At 40.3% G+C, this 24,841-nt stretch overlaps 1 protein-coding gene across 1 annotated transcript in view; it reads left to right on the forward strand.

The window, feature by feature from the left end:
* The window catches only part of pcxb (pyruvate carboxylase b), a 309,723-nt gene that overhangs the window by 246,020 nt on the left and 38,862 nt on the right, over positions 1–24,841 (forward strand). The window contains exons 15-19 of the mRNA XM_030722659.1: positions 5,155–5,376; positions 11,821–11,977; positions 14,771–15,011; positions 16,132–16,299; positions 16,758–16,839. Of these exons, the coding sequence (XP_030578519.1) occupies positions 5,155–5,376; positions 11,821–11,977; positions 14,771–15,011; positions 16,132–16,299; positions 16,758–16,839 (870 nt within the window). The remainder of the gene's footprint in view (positions 1–5,154; positions 5,377–11,820; positions 11,978–14,770; positions 15,012–16,131; positions 16,300–16,757; positions 16,840–24,841) is intronic.

Genomic DNA, 24,841 nt, shown 5'->3' on the forward strand with positions numbered 1-24,841 from the left:
ACGACGGGGAAGCTACTGAAGGATTATTGCTATGTAACTCTCACTGATGAGAGAAAAGCAAAGGTCAGTCACACTATGATATCTCAAAATTTCACATTTAAAGATGAGCAATTTAGAGGAGTTCCCACCACACTGAGGAATGAAAAGTATTCCTGAAAGACATGGTGAGGGTGTTGTGACAGAGCCTGTTAAGTACTCAGAGGCCATTATTTTCTAATTAGGATTTGTAGTCTGAAACGTTCCCTCTGAAGGCTGATTGCTGGTGGTTCAACGATGTTGCAGAAGTACACCTTGTTCCAATTATTATCTGGATTTATTTAATGGAGGACATCTAGAGGTTAATCACCAGATGCCTGTGAGCCAGCTCTAGGAAGAATGACTAATAAAAATGACAGACTACTTTCCACCTCCCAGTTGTGCACTGTACAGTATTTCCATTTTTGGGATTAGAGGAGTAGTTTGTACAGACACAAGGACCTAAATCCTTAAAATTCCCTTTTTGTTTTGTTTTTTTTAAAAATACCCTTTTTATTACTCATCTTCAAACAAAAACTGTTTGCTTTTGTTTCTTTTTAGAGCCGGACATCACATGTATGCAGCGTTAAAAAAAGGGGTAACAGTCTTAAATTTGGCTTTGTGAAACCTGAAGATACTTCGTGTGTGTGTGTGTGTGTGTGTGTGTGTGTGTGTATGGCAAAGTAACTTTGTTCCCTAACCATGCAGCTGGTTTGAGGAAAAGTAATCCTGAACCATTCTGCCAGTCAAGTTTTTAACCAGGCTGCGTACACTCTCCTCCAAAAGTATTTGAACCGTGAGGGCAGTCCCTTTATTTTTGCTGTAGACTGAAAACATTTGGGTTTGACACACACAAAAAAAATCAGTATGAGACACAATAGTGATCAACATCTCAGCTTTTATTTCCAGGTATTTAGATCTGGATCTGATACACAATTCAGAAGGTGGCACTTATTGTCTGAAGCCACTCATTTTTATTGTGAGCAAAAATATTGGAACGTGTGACTGCCAGGTGTATTTTGTTGCTCAGGTGTGTCCTGTAACATTGATTATTCAAACAAATAGTTGAGTGTCTACCTTCAGTTTCAGATTTGGGTTTTGCCGGTGCAGACTGTGCATGTATAGTTAGAGTAACCAACATGAAAACCAGAGAGCTGTCTGTGGGTGAAAACCAAGCAACTGTGAAGCTGAGAGAAGACTGCAAGTCAATCAGAGCCATTGCATAAACATTGGCCATAGCCAATACAACAGTTTGGAATGTCCTGAAGAAGAAAGTTGTCACTGGTATACTAATTAACAGATATTGAAAAGGTAGACCGAGGAAAACAGCAGCTGATGACAAAAACATTGTAAGTGCTGTAAAGGAAGATCCTAAAACGGCTGTTTAGTGACATCAGCAACAACCTCCAGAGTGAAGATATGTCTGCTGTTCGCAGAAGACTTCATGAAGTACAGAGGTTTCAACAGGAAATGCAAACCACTAATTAGCAAGAAGAACATGAAGGAAGAGACAAGCCTCAGAAATTCTGGGACAAAGTTTTATGCACCAGTGAGACAAAGATTAATCTTGACCAAGGTGAAGGTGATGGAAAAAGTTTGGGGAGCGAAAGGATCTGCTCATGATTCCAAACATACGAGCTCATCTGTGAGAAACAGTGGAAGCAGTGTCATGGCTTGGGCTTGCATGGCTTCTTCTGGGACGGGCTCATTAACTTTCATTGATGTCACTCGTGGTGGCAGCAGTCCAATGAGCTCAGAAGTCTAAAGAAAGATGCAACCAAATTGATTGGGAGAAACTTCATCATGCAGCAAGATAATGATTCAAAACACACTGCCAACTCTACAAAGAATTCATCAGGGGCAGGAAGTGGAAAGTTTTAGACTGGCCTAGCCAATCTCCAGACTTAAACCCTATAGATCATTTTACCTGCTAAAGAGGAGGCTGCAGGGAGTAAACCCCCCCCCCCCCCCCCCCCCCCAAAAAAAAAAAAACAAAACAAAAAACAAACAATTGAAAGAGGCTGCGGTGAAAGCCTGGAAAAGCATCACAACAGAAGAATTTAAAAGTTTAATGATGTCAGTGGGTCACAGGCTTGATGCAGTTATTGCAAGCAAAGGATCTGCAACTAAATATTAAGTCTTATTAATTTTAGTCTATTTTAAGTTTTTCTGTTCCTATATTTTTGCTCACAATAAAAATGGGTGGGTTCAGACAAAAGTTGCTACCTACTGAACTGTCTCTTAGATCCAGATGACCTGGAAATAAAAGCTGAGATGTTGATCTTTTTATTATACTGATTTTTTTCTTTTTTTTTTCTTTTTTCCTTTAGTCAAACCCAAATGTTTTCAGTCTACAGCAAAAATAAAGGGATTGGCCTCACTGTTGCTTTTGATACTTCTGGAGGAGAGTGAATGTTGCATTTATGATATAAAAACTTTTACAAAAAAATTTGACAGCTAAAGCACACCTGACGTTAAAGCACTAATTAGCAGTCCCACCGGCTCCGTCAATTAAAAAGTTCCAAAGCACACACACGACACACAACAGAGTTTTTGTAGGTAGACGTCAACTCAGAACAGAGGCGAGGCATACTGCATTTACTTTAATTACCTAATAAAGATGCTCTGGGCAGTGTAGCTCATTCTTATCTAGCCATAGGTTAGTTGGTGTTGTAGAGCAGGAGAAGCAGGTGAAGAATATCAAAGTAAGAGTTATGAAACATCAGCCTGGGCAACAAAGAGAAGGCAAATCTGGGTACTGGCATTGAGGTGTTTTCAATGCAGATGAGCGGCAATGTTTGTGTGCAAATTGGTCAACAGTCAAGCGCTGCAACCCCTTGGGAATTGGATCTCTTTAATAGTTTTTGCACTGCAGAGAACTCTGTTGTACAGAGAACAACAACACACACACACCTCTACCTCCAGCACTGACTGTTTTCTAGGAAACTGTGGTATGTATAGGCTCTGCAGTCCCAGTACATATGCCCTCATTTCTTCAGTGTTGTGTTGAGATGCGAGGACGCTACAGGTGGTAAAAACAAAGTTTGTAACATTTCATTTATATGATAAATGCAAGTAAGACTTGAACAGTGAATCATCCACGTTTCCTTATATATAGATCGTGATCAGTTCAAACGTCTGTTTTCTTGCTTCAGCAGCATGACTTCAGAGCTCATCTACTCTGCCAGTGTGAGCTCATTTTGTATCCGCATTAATGTGCTGGCATGTGTGAACAAATGCATCTGCATCTCTGTGTGTGTGTGTGTGTGTGTGTGTGTGTGTGTGTGTGTGTGTGTGTGTGTGTGTGTGTGTGTGTGCCATTTCACTTGTGCTGGTCTTAGAGACAATTATAGCAGAAATCATTTGTTTTCGGGGATGAGGTTCAACAATAAAAGGTCAAGAGCAAGGATTCAGCTACACAGAGTGAGAGAAGGAAGGTTGGAGGACATCTAAGCTGGCAGAAAGTACCTCATTAGCTAGTCTTTTTGATTGATGACTGTACACAGCACAGCAAAAATAGAGCCAAATTGTGCTTCCAATATTTTAATGCCTTGGGTTGCACTTGTGTTTAATTGCAAAGCAGAGGGGAGAAAGATTAGGACAGAAGTTGGGTTATAGCGGCAGAGAGCCAGGTCTATGTAATGTTTGTTTTGAGGACCACTAAGCCGTAATAAACTGGAAATGTCAGCATTTGTCTTGGGGATTCCACATCAATTTTTATTCCTCGTTGTGGATGCTTTTAGCAGTTGCATTATGTTTCAGTGCTGTATGTGACATTATAGTCTTGTGAGCTAACCAGAAGTCCTTAAACACTGGCAGCATGTCCAGCAGTCTGCATCTCTGGTTCTTCGGGGATTAGAGCCTGCCAGCTTTAAAAAGCACTCTTAATGGATGTGATGCTGTTTTCCTTTTAAAAGTTCACCTGTTAGCTTGGATTATGCTGAAACACGGAAATATCTCAATTAATGGATGAGTCACCATGAAAGTCATTGGTGATGCCAAGAGATGTAGACGTGTGCAGACGCCGGTCACCTTCCTGACTTCTGTTGTGTCAACATGTGGCTCCAAAATTAACCTCAAAAGCACATTTATTTTTTTTTTTTGTTTTTTTTTTTTAAACATGCATAGTAATTAGGAACTGTTAGGATGCTAACAAACAAAAATAACTAAACATGGTTCACAGTGTACTTGCCAAACATTTGCATAGCAAGTATTTTGTGCCAGGAAGGCACAGAACATCCTGTGCAGGTCGCCTGTCTGTCGCAGGGCTAAAATTTTGATGCTGTTGTCAGATTTGTAACAGTAGGACTCCTTTTTGATCCGGGATAGAAAATCAGGGTCACATGCCAGAAACTAAGGACTCTGAAGGAGATGTGTGAAAGGCCCAAATAGCAACCATCATAGAAGTTGTTCACTTTAAACTGGTAATGTCGTACTAAGCTCAGTCACTTTTATTTTACTTAAAGGTAGCATCTTAGTTTATATATAATACCATAGCCATATGAGTCACTGTCAGCGGGTGCAATCCATTTTCACAAATTGGTGGGTGGTGTATCTAATAAACCAGCTGCTGAGCTTATATATTCCTGAAGTCTTTTATAGCTGATCTCCTGAGCTGTGGGTGATAGGAGCAGTATTGAGCAATAGCATGAACCTCATTAGTAGAAATTATGACAAGTGCCAGGCCTGCTAACAGTGCAGCTTAAGAGAAAATACCATATGCATACAGTACAAGTTTACTTGTTAAATGGGTGTAAATCTGTTATCTTGCACTGGCAGTGTCTAAAGTCAATGCACTGCCAAAGATTGGCTAAATAAAGGAGGCCTTATACAATGTGTCTTACAATGTGTCTTTGGTAGTTTAAAAAAAAAAAAATGAAACCCTCTTTGTACTGCGTTGCTGTAATTGGAAGCCTGTGGTGTATAAAACCTACCTTTATTTTTCTATTTGTATATCAATCCATTTTCTGTTCATAAAAGTACTTGGACAACCTTGCGCAGTGGAATAAAATAATTCTTCAAACATCCGATTTATCTGTCACATACAGTATATTACCACAAACCATCATTTCTCCTCTATATTGTTCTCCTCGTTAACATTCCTTTCTCTCTTTGTCTCTTTCCCTTTTCCACCATCAGGTGATCCTCCTGTAGGTTTCCGTGACGTGCTGTTGCGCGACGGTCCTGAGGGATTTGCCAAAGCGGTCCGTGCCCACAAGGGTCTTCTCCTAATGGACACCACGTTCAGGGACGCTCACCAATCTCTCCTGGCTACCAGGGTTCGGACCCATGACCTGAAGAAGATCTCGCCATTTGTCAGCCACAATTTTAGCAACCTGTTTAGCCTGGAGAACTGGGGAGGTGAGCTTGTGTTGAGAGAAACTTGTCAGCTTTATATTAGCTGAAAGTTGCATAAGTCTTTTAAACCACATCTTCGTCCCCCAAACATTTTCTTTTGTATGATACAACACCCATAAACTGCATCACAGAGGGAAGCTAAAACACTTTAACTGCAGTGTGAAGATGCAGAATAACTGAACTATAATATCTGATCTCCTACAGACAGCAGTGTTTTGATGGCTATCTTGTTAATTAAATCCTTTTGTACGCCATTTTATTGCATCTGAACACGAGTGCCTCTGCTTTCTGTTCTCGCCGCACTCGTGCTGTTGATCATTCTTCATTGTACCTCTTATTTTTTCTTGTTTGACCTGTGAAACTTGTGCGTCATTGAAAACAGACCTCGTTCTTTCGTCTGTCCTTTCAGAACTCGGTCTCCAGCAAATTCCCTCAATAGACGGTGATTGTACCTTTTGCCTACTCTTCAATGAATGGAGAAAATCACACATTATTGAAACTTCGTGAAGCATGTGCAGTCCACTAGTGTACCTGTATAATATGCAATTACTCTGAAATTGAAATGAAAATGCGTGCAGCATGTTTGAACAGCTGGTGACATGACCAGTTATCAGCACTTCTTGATAACGGTCCTGTGAGAAGTGCAGTTATGAACACCCCCCCCCCCAATCCTTCCATTAGAACACTTAGAACATGCACATTCACGAGAAGGATGTGCCCAGAGAAGCTCTTGAGGCTGTAACATTCAATTTAATGCTCAATTATATAGAAAACTACTGTGAACAAACAGAAGTAAACAATAAAGTGCCTTTTTCTACTTCAGGTTCAGTTTCAGTGACTCGCTCATCGTTAAATGCTGGTTGAGCGGTACGGGGTGGGGGCATGAAAGAGTCTGTGGTGAAAACTCTTTGGAGAGTTATAAACCCTTTCTGAGATTAAATTCCTCTTGGAAACTGATCATAGTGCACCAGTTAAGGGAAATGCAATATATTTCATTACTGTGGGAGAGCACTTTGAGCCGATCTCACATTAAGCAACTGTCTACTTACTTCGTGTGTGAACAGATAAAAAGGCTATAGCAAAAGTAAATTATTGAGTAGATATTTCAATAAAAGGGGCTTAAATGCTTCCTGAGTTCAATCTCCCAGAATATTGTGATGTTATTATGAGACCGGCCGAAGAAAGATGATATGAATTCAGTTTGGCTGTGTTTGAGCAGTCGCTTTAAAAGCAAATCTTCGAAGAGACACTCTGGAACCTTGCAGTGAACTCGGTCTTTCACTGTGGAGCAAATTGTTGAATAGGTGCCAGGGAAGCCCTGTGTCCGCATGCGGCGTCATATGACGAAGCAGCTCTGAAAAGAGAGCGCGCTTTGGTTAAGGCAGATGATAAACACCTTTTTAAAAATATCATTTCCATGTATTTGGCAACATAACATACATCTTAATTTCCAGCTGAGGCCTTTAAGCATTATTTCCAAACATAGCTTTGCTCCTGATGATCCCGACACCATTGCAGTTGGTTTCTCAGTGGAGTTGTGCACAGCCTCATGGGGCAGTTTTCTAGACTTTCAAAAGCTGTCGTATTTTTTTTTTAAAACTTTTTAGAAATAGCTTGGACATGTCTGCATTTCTCTCATAAGAGCACAGAGCATTACATGTTCCAGAAATGTCTTTTTGACTCTGCCGAACAGTCAAAAGGAGAAAAGACACGGCGTGCTTGGAGGCCATTTTTATGGGTAAACATCAGTGATGTGAAGAGAACTTTCTTTTCTAAGCTGGGGATTATTGTGGCCTTTAAAAACAGTGACCCACTGGACTGTTTTAAAACCAGCTGAAGAGTGACAGATTTTTTTAGGTTCAATTGTGTGATTTGATGATTGTGCATTTAAACAATTCTGGGCTCCAGCAATGACAATTTAAGCAATATAGTAAGATCATCTAAGGTTGTCACTCCGATTTTAAGACTATTAATTTTGTCAGTATAACGTGTAGTTATTCTTAAATAAGCACTGTGGTGAACACACTTTATCTGGACCTTTGCAGCAGTGAGAGCTCTCGGTTAAACCTGTAGGTTAATCTGGTGTCTGAACTGAATCTAGTTTTTGCACTGAGCATCTTACTTTGTCTCCCGGTGTTTGACTTACAGTGGGAGTCGGCTTCTGAAATCTCTCGTCAGCGAAAACTCTTGAAGTCTAAAAAGTGGTTTGTCTTCATAAAGAAGTTGAAGTAAATATATGCCTGTCTGGCTCTCATTTTTATAACTGTAGTAGATCATTGAAATCAGATGTTGAACGTGGGCTGGAGACGTTTACACAACTATTGACAATAATTCTTTAATGGGCGGATATCGTGAGCTGAGGGGCATAAAGATTGATTTTTCTCTCAGTTAAGAGAAAATTTGGCAATCGTGAATCAGGAGAGAGGGGTAATCTGCTAGTGGATCCTCTTGAGGCTTCAGTGCTTCCTGCATGATAGGATTATGGGTCAGAGAAAACAGCATGGTGCTTTCTCATAATTATTTAAACGCTTAAAGGCAAAAATCATTCTAAAAAGAGAAATATCCCCCCAACCTTCTGGTAACTTCACTGTCATCTTGTCTGTATTAATAATTTAATGTTTATTAAGCTAATATGGGAATAACACAACATTTAGAATAAAGTCAAGAATTTGCCACCAATTATTTTGACACACAGGATCTTGACAGTAATTTCAGTTTGGTGGTTTTGCTTACACAAGGGTGAAACCCAGCATGGGGATCCAGCTGCTTCATTTCTTTTTTTTTTTTTTTTTTTTTTTTTTTTTTTTTTTTTTTTTTTAAAACCCACAACTTATAAACTGAATACCTCTACTTCTTAACTCTTAACGCTTGAAGCCTCAAAACAAGCCAGTTCCATTAACATTTTACTGAGAATTAAGTGTTGACTGCAAGTCACTTTGCAACCCACTTCTTCTGTAGTCTGTCTCTTTCTGATCTGGGGATGATGTCGTCATTTTATATATGTGCACGGGAAAGTAGCAGTGAGACAGCAGCAAGGTAAAAGCTGTTAAGATAATATACATACCCATTTGTTGAAGGGTGGGGATTTGCCACAACACAGCTGTACAACAAAATACAACTTGCCGTAGACGGCAAGAACAATTTTGTTTTGGCTAAAGTGGTCCTGACTGAAAGGTGGTTACAGTTGAAGATTTTAGGATTTCTCTGAAGTCACATAAGACTTTACACTAACAAGTAGCTCTCACAGGCCGAGTAATGCTCCCCTGATGAGTGAACTCAGATAAAAGCTGTAAGGATAATATACTGTATCCTTTTGGTCCTCACTGTTAAACATTCTTCATTCTCTCAGTTCTTAAAACCCAAAGTTGCCAGATTGACCACTTGCCAGCCTTGTTTCCTAGCCTCATATTGATTTAGGGTGTAAAACAAATTAGACTACCACGCAGTAAAAAGGGTTGGCTCTAGCACGCGCCATCCCACAGCGGCAGCTTGTAAAAGTACCCTTAAACAGTTCCTCATAAATCACTTAATGACCACAGGAGGAATGATGGCCATGCCTCACTTAAGATGAGGTCCCTATATAGTTCGCTTTTGTTACTCATCTGTGCTCAGATCACCTGGAACGGGAATAAATCACTAAAGAGAGCTGATCACGTGAATATATCTGTTACTCAATGTCCCTGCGCAAGAATGTTTTTTTGTTTTGTTTTTGACACAGTGGTCTTAGATGGGGAATATTGCTTTCACATGTTTCAGCTGCTTAGAGGCAGAATGAATCATTGAAGAGATTAAGCCTGTGAAAGCCCTTTGAGGATTAAGTCCTTTCCTGATATAGCGTTCCTCCCCACACCAGCAAAGATACAGTAAAATGAACTGGGTCACATAATGTATCTATATGGTTTCCTCATCTATTTTACACTTGGGAAATTTATCAGAGGGGGGATGGGGGGGAGGGGGGTTGTAGATTCTTAATTGCTCTACGCCATCATGCTCCTATCTGGATCTTGTTCATTACACAGGCAGTTGTGTAATCACGAGTCTCACAAGTTTTAAGGGATGTGAGCAGCTTCTTGGTACAAGCAGGAGAGTCTGTATTGCACAAAGTTAGCGCAACCAAACTTAAACCGAAACAGTTGCATCGGGCAGTATTGCACACACAGACAAAAACGATAAAAGCTGAAATGTTTTTTCATTCTTGTGGATGAAACTGTGTCACAGCCTCAAACACAGCTGTGGTCAGAAGTTTACATACACTCATGGGCACAAGTCTGGTAATTTTGGGCTTGTAAGGATTTCTTTGAACTGTTCTTTTTCCACAGTGGAATGATTTTACAGCATACATCTTTAATGACTTTAAAGCAAGAATTGGGTGCACAAGTTAAAATGTATTAGATTTTCTTTAATCCACAACGGGGCCCAAAGCGCGCACACAGGCTCATATGTATACACATACACGTTTAATAATGGTGCTGACAGTCCTACAGTGTATTTTAACTTGACAAGGCCAAGGCCTGTTAACTTCTCATTACAGTGATTATGATTGATTGCAGCTGGTAGTGTCTTTGCCAGTATTATGTCTGTATAATTGTGCTACAGCACTCATTGGAGGGACCAATAATGGGTCCAAGAAACTCAGTGAAGATCTATGAAGAGCTGTAAGTTTACACAGTTGGGGAGGTCTCTTGGAGCCATTTCTAAATAAGTGCAGATTCCAGGATTACTTTGTCAAAGTCTGGAAGAAACCGTCACCCTCAGAAGCCAGTTTTACATCACCTGTACTGCGGGGGTGCCGACCAAGAAAGAAGCCCCTGTTCCAAAATTGAGACCTTCAAGCTCCCACGTGAACGAGCCAAATACCTTCTAGAGAAGTTTTATGGTCAGACGAGACAGTGATTCAGCTATTTGGCCACAATATCGAGGTATTTTTGGAGGATTAAAGGTGAGACTTTCAAGCCTAGCAACACTGTACCAACTGTCAAGCGCAGTAGTGGTGGTAGCATCACGCTCTGGGGCTGTTTTGCTGCCAGTGGTACTGGGAGATTGCACAAAGTGGATAGAATACCTCCAGATATTTAAACTTCAACAGCTAGATGGTTGAAACTTGGCCACAACTGGGTGTCCCAACAGGACAATGATCCCAAACACACATCAAAGCTGGTTTTGGAATAGATAAAGCAGACTAACATTAAGTTTCTGGAAAGGCCTTCCTAAAGCCCCGACCTCAAAAACCCTACTGAAAATTTGTGGACTGTCCACTTTATACAAACTCTGCCGATTCTGCCTAGAAGAGTGGTCAAATATTGAGCCAGAAATATGCCAGAAGCTTCCTAATGACTACCAAAAACATGTGGTTGAGGTGCAACTTCCTAAGGGTCATTTAACCAAATATTAGCGGGTTTATGTATACATTTGAAGGCTGTGTGGATTAGAGAAAAGTCCACCCTGGAAAAAGAACAGTTCAAAGAAATCATTAAAAGCCCCCAAATTACCATGACATTCATGCCCATGAGTGTAAACCTCTGACCAAAACTGTAGTGCAACTATTTTGGTTCCTGTTTGTTTGGCACACATTCAGCTCTGATTGGAGGCTGACCCTCTTTAAAAAAATAAATAAATAAATAAGAGGCAGGCTGCTGCCTTGCCTAATGTCCTGCATGTGGGACCAGCTGTCAGTCTTCATTTGCGTTATCAAATTATCAGAGTATATTCTGCCATCCCAGATGAATTTCTCACCCAGGATTGTGTTTTGCTATCTCATGTGCAATGAAACATTAATACTAACATGTTTAACATCAGATAGGATTGCTTGGAGTCATTTCCGCTACAAGCTAGTGGTTTAAGAGATGCTGACATTGGCTAAATTTCCAATCCGGTGGGGGGGGGAGTAGGGTTTTTCCAGGGCAACCCTACATCTCAGAGTAAGGAACAAGCACTTGTACTTAGTATTCTCTCCGTGTCTAAACATATGAGTGCTCAGAAAATGAAATTTAATGATGACAGTGTTGGATCAGCAGAATACCACTGGAGGCTTCAATATTTCTGGCTGATATGATAAATGGGTATGAGAATCGCTAATCTACTCCCCCAGAAAGGGAAATGAGAGATTGCTATCCTTTTTTTTTTTTTTTTTTTTTTTTGCCTCTTCCACTGCAACATTTCTTAGATTTTAAAATGACTTAAAGAAAAGAACATGTTAGAATGAACAATATACGTGCAACTATCATCAGATACTTTATTTGAGCATTTGTTTTTGTCTTTGTGGATCTTCATGTGTTTGTGAGTAATGGGAGAAGTTTGAAATATTCTTTTTTTTTTTTTTCTTCAAATTGAGATCAAAGTCTGTGACGGATGAGACTGAAGATGAGAGCTGAAATAAAGTGTAACGTACGTGTGTGTGTGTGTGTGTGTGTGTGTGTGTGTGTGTGTGTGTGTGTGTGTGTGTATAAGGTGCTACCTTTGACGTGGCCATGCGATTCCTATCGGAGTGTCCCTGGAAGAGACTGCAGGAGCTGAGAGCTTTGATCCCAAACGTCCCGTTTCAGATGCTGCTGAGAGGAGCCAACGCTGTGGGCTACACTAACTACCCTGACAACGCTGTCTTTAAGTGAGTCATACACACACACACACACACACATTTTGTCATGCTGCTTTTCATCTTAATTCAGTTCTTCAAGATTCAAATGATTGAGTTTTAATGTGAATATGCATATTCTGAGTCCAAACTATCTCTAATGATGAATGGCCCGACATGCACACATACCCCAGCGTAAGCTGCATTGTCCAAAGAGATACACTGACTATTTCAAACCTCTGCTGTTGTGTTCAGTGTGCACAATGAAAGTCGGTGTTCGGTCATACAGCCTTGGACATCTAAGCTGACACTTCATAACACTGGGGCAGCTTCATCATTTCCCCATCTGGCTCTTTCTTCCAAATGTGTTAAACAGTTTCTATTGATTTGTTGCAAAACATGAAATTGAATAAGATTTTCTCGATGCCAGCTGCCGCTCCTCCTGCTTTGTCTGTCGTTATTTCAAAAAGTTTCTCTCATGTAGTTGTTTCTATGGGAACAGAGTAGCTGACCGTCAGGTTAATGCCTGACTTTATCTTTAAAATAAAAATTAAAACACTGCAGGGATGTTTTGATCATTGAAAAGGAAACGTATTGCTGTTCTTGAATAATTACACACACAAGCAGTTATTCCTGAATCAAAAAGTACAGCAGAAAGTATTCAGCAAATTTATTGAGACATATGCAAACATAAGTGTAACTACAGGATATAAGGCAAAAACAGTTTGTACGGAGTTCCACTGAGTATGATCACCTTTATTCTTCAACACAGCCTGAACTGTGAGCCAGCTTTCTTTCTAAGCAGTCTTCAGGAACAGTTCTCCAGGCTTCTTGAAGGACATTCAAAGCTCTTCTTTGGATGTTGGCTATCTCTGTGATCCCACACTGCTTCATTAATGTTGAGATCTGGACTCTGGGAGGCCAATCCATGACTGATAGTTTTCCTTGTGTGTTTTTCTATCCAGGTATGGTTTTACTGCATTGGCAGTGTGTTTGGGATCATTGTCATACACAAAAATGACACTGTTGCTAATCAGACGCTTCCTAGTTTTTAACATAATGTCAACATTATAAATAAAAATTAACACGGGCACAATGATCTAATTTTTCTTTTTGACAGCTTCATGGCACAAGCTCCATATTTTTTGCTGTTTTCAAAGCTGCTCGAAGCTCAAGTTTATGACAGAGTTTACATCTACGTCAGTTATTTCTATTCATGACATTTAAGTTTCAGTATCTTCCCATCAGTAGTGCATCAGTAGTGGACCTAGCCTTCCAACACATTTGCTTCCTCTCTAGATGTATCTAATTGGATACACCGTACAATGGCTACCCACAAACCACACAATTCACTCAAATTTAATCAGGCCAGTTGGTTGATGTGTTCCTGTTACCTTTTAGCGTGCTTACTGAGGTACACATCATTGATACAGCTGTATATTAGTAATGCACTTAGGGCCATGAATATTTCACTATCTACACACATGCACAGACATTGCTCCGGTTGTTTTCCAAATGGAATGACAAGCTGCCTCGTTGGTGTGCATTCGTAATGTATACACACCTGCACGCACAAATACAGAGACTGAATCACACACATACCTCCCCTATCCTCACTTTTTGTCTACCCCCACCCCTCCTGTCACACACTAATTATTTATCCCCACTCATATCCTCTGTTTTTATGCTTTCATTTATCTCCCTGCATAACGCACTTCTTACCCTCTTTTTAACTCCCCTTTCTTTCTGTTCCTGCTGTTCTTCATCTTCCTCTTCAGTCTGTGTCCCATAGGGAGAGTGCTATCGAAAATTTGCACATCATTGTGATTAATGACTTTGATCTGTTTGCCCGTCTCCCTTTCCATCCTGCCTACACTCACTCCCTCACCCGCAATGTTTTCAGTGCAGCAGCTAACAGCCAAATGACCTAAGCGTCTTCATTAACTAAATCAAATCAAAGAGTAATTCTGTTCTATTTAATTGATTTAAATTATTTTTCCAGGGTCACGGTACACTTTGCAGGGAGAGGGATGTGAAATGTTTGCTGCCTAAAGAAATGAAAGGGCCATATGATTGCTAACTAGATGAGAACTTCATGAACTTCCTAACAACAAAACTTGTCCTCCTGCATTGCATGAATAATGATCACTTCAGCTCTGAGTTGGGTATCTAGGGCAATGCAGTGTTTTCCATTTGGTGCCAGATAGCATACACTAGACAGCGCATGTATACATTTTACTGTATTCCTAAATAAAGACTGGACACAGACGTTTGGCAGATAATCCTCTTGTGGGACAAATGAACAGACACAATGTATCTGTTTATTTGCCAAAATTAAAGCTCTGTCTGTGTAAATACTGCATTCACAGTAACACAGCTACAGCGCGTACTCACCCCATTTATGAAAAACCTGATTAAGATACCGAGGCCAAGGCAATAATAGGAGGGATTTACCACTAGCAGCTTGGATAATGAGGCGGGTATACGTTTCTCTCCAGTCATTGTGAGCGCCTGTATAAGCTTTTCACTTTTCATGGAAATAGTGGGAATATTGTATTTACTCAGGTACAGCAATATTTATGAGTGGCGATATGGAGGTGGATATAAACGGCTTATCCCTACCCGGATGTGCACCATTATCCGGAGTACACTGTGCATGAAGACGAACTCATTATGTATGTGTGAGCGAGACTCTGCGATAATCTTACCGTGTACAGGAAGTCTTGACAGCCTCCATAACCTGATTTGAATGATGATTTAAAAAGACTACCCTGTGTGTGTGTGTTGGTTGACTAACATAATCGCCTCACCCACTCCCGCCCTAAGGTTCTGCGAGGTGGCCAAGGAGAATGGCATGGACATCTTCCGTGTGTTTGATTCTCTGAACTACCTGCCTAACATGCTGCTGGGCATGGAGGCTGCTGGAGCAGCAGGTGGCGTAGTTGAGGCTGCCATCTCCTACACAGGTGATGTCTCTGACCCAATGAGGCAGAAGTATTCTCTGGAATACTATGTCAAACTGGCAGATGAGCTTGTCAAAGCTGGAACCCACATCCTATCTATCAAGGTAAGTAAATGAAAATGGGATCTGGGAGCAGTTTACAGCTACTTCAACTTTGGCAACCACACAAAGCTGCCTTTTTCCTTCCCTCTGAACATCTAAAGGTTTTGGCACTTGCTTTGCTCCTGTGTGGAAATCCTTGCCAGTTTGCTGCCAGAATGACATAAATAATATGAGGTGGAGAGTTTTTAATGACAGCTTTTATGTTCAGTTAAATACACACACTTACACCAGCAGTCATATATGTAAATTATGTATGTCATAATTAGAGCTTAAACTACAAGCTAAACTTTGTCTGGCTGACTAACATGGGCTGTGCATATTGTAAGTAGCATAGTTCACGGTAAAACTTGTTTGGCTTGAATAATTCCAGTACTTGACAAGTGACCAATATTTCATTATGTCAGCAAATGATAATATTCTGACCTCATCTACTAGATACTGTTAAATTTGGTGTCATTAGTTTGGAAATCACTGAATGTTTAATATTCCACCAAAAACTGATCATTAAACAGATCATTACAATCTCTTTACCAATAATCAATGTCCACACTCTGTTGCGCTTTCACATACAAAACAAACACATGACTCAAAACACACACACGCGGCTTTAAAATGACATTTTGAGCTACAACAACCTCTCACAGGTTAACTGTCGTACACAGCCGAAGGTTTTCAGCTTGCTCCAATTAAATTAACTTGTATATTTGAGCTTCTTATCTAAATGAATAGACTGATAACGCTCACAAGGAATTAATTTCTTTATTCAGGCATGAACGAATATTTTCAGACGTGAAATGATAAACTTGCGCTGTGCCGCAGCGTGCACCATCACACGCAGCTGTGACAATCTCATAAAGGGCTGGCAGAGCTAATGAGGTTAACTTTTAAAGGAGGAAAGAGGCATGTATAATAATTTCTTGGAGTGCAATGATCATCAAAAGGAGCACAACTAAATATCTAAGCTCTGCCTGCAATTTGTATTATCACTTACAATTTCCACTTCATAATGAATGTAAAAAATCTGACACTTTGTTTTGCTGTGCTAATGAATGCATTGCATTTATTCCTCAGGCCTATAATCCTTCTCTCCTCACGCTTCTTCTCGCTCTCTCCCTCTCGCCAGGATATGGCTGGCCTGCTGAAGCCAGAAGCCAGCAAGCTTCTGGTCAGCGCTCTGAGAGACCGTTTCCCGGACGTACCCATCCATGTGCACACACACGACACAGCTGGAGCTGGTGTGGCTGCCATGCTGGCCTGTGCCGAAGCTGGGGCTGATGTCGTTGATGTGGCAGTAAGTATTTGGCATGTTTGTTCTCCATGTGGAGCCTTCAAAAATAAAGTGAGACTTTGCCATAACATTGATTTCAAATTGATATCGGGGTCATTATAAGATGCCTGCCATATGGCTAGTGCTAACCACTGTTCTAGAAATAATGAGAAAATAATTATTTCAGTCCACCTCCTGAAGTTTGCATTGTGAAATGTCGCTGAAATTAAGATGTTAATGCTGCTGAAGCCAGGAATATTTCACTTACTGTGTTCGTTGACGCATGCTGCCAGCATGGGCAGATTCATTATAACAACTGGCCACTATTTGCGGTTTCTGGTTGCTCTTCCTGTTCACTTCCTTGTAACATTGTATGAAACAGCTGATTGTCCACCATGGCTCAGTTGTACCCATTAAACATTTGTAGACAATTAACTGGTTTATCTGTTGATCACAAAGCATGCTAAATTGTGTCTCTTTAGGTTGACTCCATGGCTGGGATGACCTCTCAGCCCAGTATGGGAGCCATGGTCGCCTGCACCAAGGGGACCAAGTTTGACACTGGTATGTCACAGGCTCACTTGCCTCACAGCACCCACAGGTCAGGTGTTTAAAAAGTGGTTTTATAAAGAAATTATTCGCAGTAGACTGAATTTTCTTGGCCAGTAGGAGCATTACTAAATGTTGCATTGAGAAACACCTTGCATGGAGTTGTTAATGAGATCAAGCTGAGATGTATTTTTGAGTCTCCTGCTTTACATGAGGAAAGGAATTGATCAGCAAATCAATGCACGAGTCAAAGTCAGGCAGACCTATGTATTCTGCTCAGTGATAATGTGCGCAGTCGATTTTGAGAGGGTGATGTAAAGAAAAGGAGACAGACCAAAATAAAGAAACTGCTGTGGTCAATAAAAACTCCTCCTCTGATCCATAAAATAAATGGCTCACTTTGTTGCAAGCTGGAGATGAGTACAGGCAGATTTTTTTTCTTTTTTTTGATGCCTAAAGCCCTGTCTGCTTCTATTAATAACAAAAAAAAATAAACATTGGCAGTATCCATTAATAGGGTGGTTGTATTTTCATAAGTTTGCTAAAAACTGACGTGCCTTTCCTTGGAGCATTTTAAGGTTTATGGTTCTCTAAAGCCACCTTAATGTGACTTATTCGTTTCCCCAAACGGCATCGTGCCAGGTTCTGTCACACATCTTCTCAGGAGGTCGTATGATGACCGTCTCTGTTCATTCCCCTTTGGGTTTGTTGTTGGCCGGTGTGTCATGCATGATATTTTCCCCCCGCGCCTCTGATCGCTGGCTGGGCTCAGTGACCTCTGCCTCCCACGGCGAGGGCAGCAGAGAGGAAAATGTATTAACACAGCCAGTTGTAAAACTTGTGTTTTAAAAATTGAAGGAAAATGAATGTGGTTAAAGGAATTAAAAGTGATGTGAAGTTTGCTGCTCAGTTATGTAGAGTAATGCCACTGGGAACACTGACTCAGATCCGCTAACCAGATGTGATAGCTCATTTCCATTACTCAGAATCCTAAAATGCTCAGCTAATTTTGTTTACACTATATTCTCACTGCACATCTAATGCACTGTCAGCTCCTATAGTGCAATATATTCTTAACATTGTAAGAAGTTTGGTGCTGTAGGGTAATTTAATGCCAATTATATATATTTCAGTGGACTGGTGTAGTCCCCTCCCATATTCTCTGACATAGTAGATGGTTTCCTGCTTCTGTGCATAATAGGGACTTTATTTCTGTCACCTCAGTTTTTGGCCGTGTGGTGATGGTCCCTGTAAATCCTTACTGTTAGTCATTGATCACTTGATGTAGCCTCTTATGTAGTCATAAGGAAAAATGATCAGCCCCAGTGCTGTTGTCCTCAAGCACAGACTATTCAGTCTGTAGTGCTATGCACATCCGCATCCCTGCTTTGCATATTTATTGATATATCCTCAGAGATGGTCTGAAGAGGCCTCTGCGGCACCTGTCACGAATGCAATCATTGTTTGTTAAACTGCTGCAGATTTTATCAAGCCTTTTTTTTTGTTTGGAGTACTTTATATTGTTTCCTTTTGCTTGAATTAAAGTGTAGTGTGTTACCTTTAAAATAATTAATGGATAGTGGAGGGAAATGCCAAATGTTTCAAAAGTACAGTGCGAAACAAATTAGACCACCTGTCACAAAAACATATTTGAGAAATAATAATGTGTTTTTTCAGCTTCTTTTGTTGTTGATAAAACTGCAAATGTAGAAAATTCATGAATAACAATTATATTTCATCATTAAAAATGTAATTTTGAGTACAGAGCTTGTGCGTTCTGGTAGATTAACTATTGCAGAAACATACAAAATGATTTAGGTAATTACCAATATCATTAATTTAGGGCGGCTGTGGCATAAACCTTACAATCTGTGGAAGTTTCAGTTCTGCTGGGTGTGGTCAAAGGGCTTTTTCTATATAGTAATGATATCACAAAACAGTACTGGTTTATCCTAGTGTGCAATCCTGTCTGTGATTCTGGGCCAGATTACTTAGTCCAGCTTAATTTCCACATTTGAGTGTCCAAACAGACAAAATGATGTCTTAACAGTAATTACAGTGTAGCTACAGCGGCTTTTGTCATGCAGAAAATAATGAAAAACCTCAGGTGTTAGTGTTGTTTGTACCTGAAGGAGTCCTTCAAAGTGAATGGGCTGCTTTCCTTGGCTTATTGTTTCTGCAGCACAATGTAATGATCACTTACACTTTAAACCTTTTCATAGAAGAGGAAGTGATTTTTGTCCATAAAGCAACATAGTAACAGAGCCATTTAGACATGCTGTGTTCTCAGCATAATGTGTGGCTCGAGCCACCGAGGAGAACCTGTTTGCTTCACTGCTGCTCTCCATAAGCATTTAATCCACAGCTGGATGCAACAGTTTCACCTCCATTGTCTGGATGTAAGACACTTTGGGTTGAGTAGAAAACATGACAGATTACTACATAAAAATTTCAGTGAGAGGAATTATCTTGTCATTTCAGTACAGTCCAGTTTAATGACAGAATATCAATTTGTGAGCATACACTACCGGAAAAGTGAGAAGAGAAAGACAAGGTCATTACTCAAGAGCCAGAGTTTCTCAAGTCTCTCAGGTTATTCGTGGAATTTCAATTTGCAGACTGTCTCACTCACATTTGTGCGCACTTTCCTGGGGTGACCCTGGTTCTATGCATTATGCATACACGATTCCCTCTCGCATCCAACTTCTTTTATACCTGTCATCTTGGGCTCGTGTCTCCTTTTCATCGCTGCGTGATTCCATGCCTCTGTCCATCTCTGTTTGCCTATTGTAACTACATTTGTAATCAGAAACAGCACTGCCTCGGATACTTCCATACCTTACTGACCTTAGTCTGTTTACTGCTTCTCTTTACTCCCTCCCGTCTTTCTCCCATCTCCGTTTCAAGGCAGTAATCTGTGCAGTGTGCACTGTCTGTTCTATCTCCCACCCTCTCTCTGCTCTTATGCCTTTTCCTATTATTCCCCTTTCTTTCGCATTGTCTCTCCACCGTCATCCTCCCCTTCCTTCCCTCTCACTCAGTGACAAAGCAATTAACAGCACTTGCCATGCCTACTTCACTTCCTTCAACTCCCCCCTCTGTTTGTCCTTTCCCTTCTTCTCTCAAAATCTCCCATGGTATCTCCTTTGTCCCAGAGAAATGGCAAAGCATTGCATCTGTGCTTAATTCATTTGTCTTTATGCTGTCACTTTGCTTATGCAGTAAGCCAAGACGTGTGCACATACTGTACCGTGTCATACATATTCACACATAGTTATGCAGCTGAATGATGACACATTAAAATGGTCCCCATGGGTTTTTTTTTTCATTTGACAATGCATTTGCTGCCTTCTCTTGTGCATCATGCTTGGATTTAATTTATTACATTTTTTCAAGCAACAAACAGCGCACATTCTGCACAGAAGATATAAAGGGAGTCAAACCCCACACACTCACAACTGAGCCCAGACAAGAAGGCAGGTGAGCAGAGACGTTAAGCTTGTTCACCCTGTTACACCAACTCGTTGAAGTAATTTTTTTTTTCCTCCCACAACCTTATTGTGTCATCTGTCTTCAACTTTGCATCTTCACAGGCGTTCTTTGTCTTATCAGCCAGTCTCATGTGGTTAAGACTGCCATTTTACAACTGCGGATATCTGTGTCAGTGTACAGAATGTGTGTATAGATTAATGAAAGCAAAAGCATGCATCTGTCTGTCTGTATCCTCCCTTAGTGATTTTTGTGCTGCTAATGAGCTGAATGTTGATGGCACTTTGTCACTACCAAGCAGCCATCTGTATGAGTGATCTATGGACATGTGTGTTCCCATGGGTGCATAAGCAGTGGAGCAAAAGAATCCCCATTATTCAGTTATGGAAAAAGGTTCTAGCCCTCTTTTTGTGTGTTATTTACTTATTTTTAATATAAGCTTCTTATACAGTTTATGAACGACGTGGGTTAAATGAAGATGTTACCAGATTATTACCTGGGTTTCTTAATTCCAACTCAAAGTAATTTAGATTGTTTCAGACCATTATTTTCTCATTGTCTTCAGAGAGCCAGAGATATCAGTTGGATCATAAGGCAGCTGAAGTTGTTTGCTTTGCCTGCTGCTGAAGTCACAGGTTGGCTTGGGTCAGAACGCCTCTCTGCAGGTTGGGCAGCTATCGTGGGGATGGAGCAGGTCTGCACATCCCAATTTGTGGGGATCTTTCAGACAGTCTGGCTGGAGTGGACTGAGCAGGTTCAGCCAGATGATGTTGGCACACAGCAGGGAAGCAGCTGTTGTTGATTTAGACTCTGAATTGTGGGGTAGCTATTTAACTTATTCAGAAATAAAGAAAAGCTTTATGTGCTACATTGAGCAATAATTAAATGTGATCACAAACATCGGGGACCAAAAAGTCCAAATAGTCATTTCTGTAAATTAAATACTTTAAAGTAGTTGTAGATAAGAAACACTGGGCGTCAAACAGAGTAAAAGGGGAAGAGTTAAGAGGTAGGAGCTAAGAGAAAGAGGTTAAGAGCCAAGCAATAAGAGTTGAGTGATCAGTGCTTTTACCACACTGGTCTAGTTGAAGTGTGGTTTAAGGCGTTTGCAGCAATTTGGACTCCACACCCTAAATCCTTGAAGAAATGAAATCTGTTTTCTATGATCAGCTTAATTCTGGTAAGAATAATCCACAGTCTTCCTTTCATCATGACCAAAGAAACTGAAAGGCGAAATCAAATAAATCATGTGTGCAAAAGAAGTATTCAAACATTAACATGTCACAGCATTATTCAGTCAGTATGTTGGAACTTTCGTGCAGCAATGATTTAATTATTTAATTCAAAAAACAATTTTAATGTATCTCTGAAGTATCACATCTGCAGAACAGTTAACCTGAACAAACCTTATGATACAATAAATTGAATTGAAAGTATTTTTAACATACTGGAAACTGTTACAATGGATTATATTTTCAGGTTCAGGTAACTTTATTTGTACCCGTAGGCAGATTTGGTCTGCAGTGAGTCAGTCCCGCATGCACATTTTCAAAGCAAACATAGACGACAGATAAGAATAACATACTTTATTTATTTCTTCAGTAACAGAGGATCCACAAAGCATCATGTATGATAGCAAAAATATGATTTATCTGAGTGATGGCTTCTGGGAACAAAGCTGTTTTTATACTGTTTTTTTTTTTTTTTTTTTCTTCTTTTTTCTAAAACTCACTGTGCAACCGCTCTGTCTGCTGTACGGGGGTGCTGGGTTCAGCTGTGGCTCATCAATCAGACCATTTAACAATTTGAGCAAGTTTCTGTTCGTTACAGATGCATATCCAAACCATGACATTAAGGAAAAGGATGAGACAGACCCAAACAGAAAAACAATATAATCATCGTGGGTTTGTCGAGTTGAAAATGAGTTTCTTCAAACACGGCAAATGCTGGTGCCCTTTTTTTTGTACGCAGCTTCACAGTTTGCCTCGAAGTTCAGCTTTGAATCGAGATCTTTAGACTGAGCACATGACCTCTTTCTAAAATCACTCATCATATCTTTAGTCTTAGATATGTTTAAAGATGGGACTCATCACACCATTTAACCAAATCATCAGTGACTGGACTGTGGGTGGTCCAACAAGAACAGTCATCTGCGTGCGTTAATATGGTCCTGTTTTTATACCTTTTTATTAACATAGTTACGGATGTCAGATTAACCACTTTATAGGAAGTTTATAACATTGTCGTCAGTAAAGCAAAAGCAGGTTTATGGTCAGGTTGTGAGGTCTCAAGAGAGGGGGCAGGGTGGGTGTGAAGATGTTTGAAAAACTGGATTTTAGATGAAGTCACCAGGAAGATCTCACTACTTTAAATGTCTTACAGTAAAACTGTCATTGTTCAACTCTGTTATTGCAGAGTCCTCCTAAATACTTGAAGTTGCCCTCGGGTCAGTTTCATTTAATGTTAGTTTGTAAGATGGAGATATTTTCAACTTTCATTATCACCTTCTTCCAGTGTGTGTGTGTGTGTGTGTGTGTATGTGGTTATTTTTAAACAATATCTAGTGTCACACTATTTTTAGCAAGTAATTAAAACCAGTTTAAAAAATGACTTTGAACCACTGCTTGAGTTGATAAGGTCAGACCATTAGTCACACGGGGTTCTTTGGTCAGTCAGTCTGTTAATCCCCTGCAGGAGTGTTACAGAAGGGAGAAATATACCATTTAGCCCAATTATTAAGTTATGACTTGAAAAAGAGAGGCTAGCATATGAATTAACCTACTTGGCATACAGAGTCCTGCCAGACTTTACATTAGCTAAGATTCGTATTGCACTGCTGCCAAAATACTCTGCCAGTTAAGTCAGGACTTTAGACCATCTAAAAGAAGAAACCCTCCTGCTCTGAGCGGACAGTTGCTTGATGGGTTTATGATCTCAGTCTTATTTACTAAAACAATGTTAATTATGTACGTTCTGGTTCCCATCGATGTCAGAAAGTATCATATATCAGGACATGCTTTTGGGACGGGGCTACCTTGTGATTGAGAAGTTGCTGCTGGATGAGGATGCAGTGTCCTTTGGTTTCTCATTGAGATCAACCCCCTCATCCATCTGGTTTCAAAACACTGAGAACTCAGGAGCCCTCGCTCTTCTCACACAGACAGGAAGTGAGAGAGTTACTATGGCTACAGAGAAGTCCTGTATCTTTGTTGTATCCATTTTTTTCTTTTTTTTTTTTAATAGGTGCAGGGATCTTTGTCTTCACCTGAGTGAACTTTGTTACTGCTACTAATAATTAGATGGTTTAAACTTGCAACCAACTAAAAGCTCCACATGCATCAAGTTGAGTGTAGAGGTTCAGCTGCAGCTGGTGTTGGCGAGGAGAAGATTCACCTAAGCTGACCTTTGAATCAGCCTTGGCTGATGAATATAATGTCCCTGTACTGTATAAAACCCAAACTATCATTTCAAAATGGAAGCATAAATGAAATATTTAAAAAAAAAAATTTTTTTTTAAAAAGTGGTCAGGAACAAAAAGGGAAAATGGACCCAATTACTGCCTGACTTGGCAGACAGTTGAATTTGAGGAGCAACAACATGCACATTAATTTCACATTAATTTCACAGTATCTCCATTTACCCGCCAAGATCAGTTTCAGCACACAAACACTTTGGAGTATGGACTCGTTCGATCTCAAAAGTACAGGCTTGTGTCTCAGCTGCTGCAGTAACAAGTTTGGCTCATTAATAGGGCTGATTTTTGTCATCACTGGCCAAAAGCTCAGTGTTACTGCCATTTCTATCATGGTATTAAAGGAATTTCAGATAATCTGCTTTAGCACACCTTAAGCGGCAGCAACAAAATGCCATAAATATGAGCAACAAATGTTTTTTTTTTTTTTTTGTTTTTTTTTAAAAGATCTCAAAATATCAGTGATTTAACAAGCAGCTTTGATGTACCAAAGACTAGATTAAAAGACTGAGACTGTTCAGGCATGCTTACAGTCAGTGCAATTTACACAATAGGAAAACTAGGTATAATACTACCCTGCAATGCACGTCTTAGAAGAGTTTGTGGGCAGTACATTGTAAAAACCTGATGGATACTGGATACCTGATGGAAACTTACCATGAAGACACAGCTCCTCTCCACACTATCTTCTCCTTTGTTGTGATGCTGCTCAGCTACATGTGCTTCAGACAGCTGAGCGTAAGAATCTGTACTCTGTACTGTGCTGACTGAGATGCATCCATAAGTACATGATTGGTTAAACATTATGCATTAGCATCAACATCATGAGACCACAGTTGACTAGTTGGCACTATGCACAAGTTGTAGGGGTGGCTGTGGCTCAGGAGGTAGAGCAGGTCATCTACTAATTGGAAGGTTGGTGGTTTGATTCCTGGCTGCTCTAGTCTGCATGCCAAAGTATCCTTGGGCAAGATACTGAACCGTCAGAGTATGAATGTGTGTGTGAATGGATAAATGCAAAGGTGTTGTATGAAGCGCATTGAGTGCTCAGCTGGA

This window comes from Archocentrus centrarchus, assembly GCF_007364275.1.
Source record: "Archocentrus centrarchus isolate MPI-CPG fArcCen1 chromosome 18 unlocalized genomic scaffold, fArcCen1 scaffold_23_ctg1, whole genome shotgun sequence".
In the NCBI taxonomy this organism is placed as follows: Eukaryota; Metazoa; Chordata; class Actinopteri; order Cichliformes; family Cichlidae; genus Archocentrus; species Archocentrus centrarchus.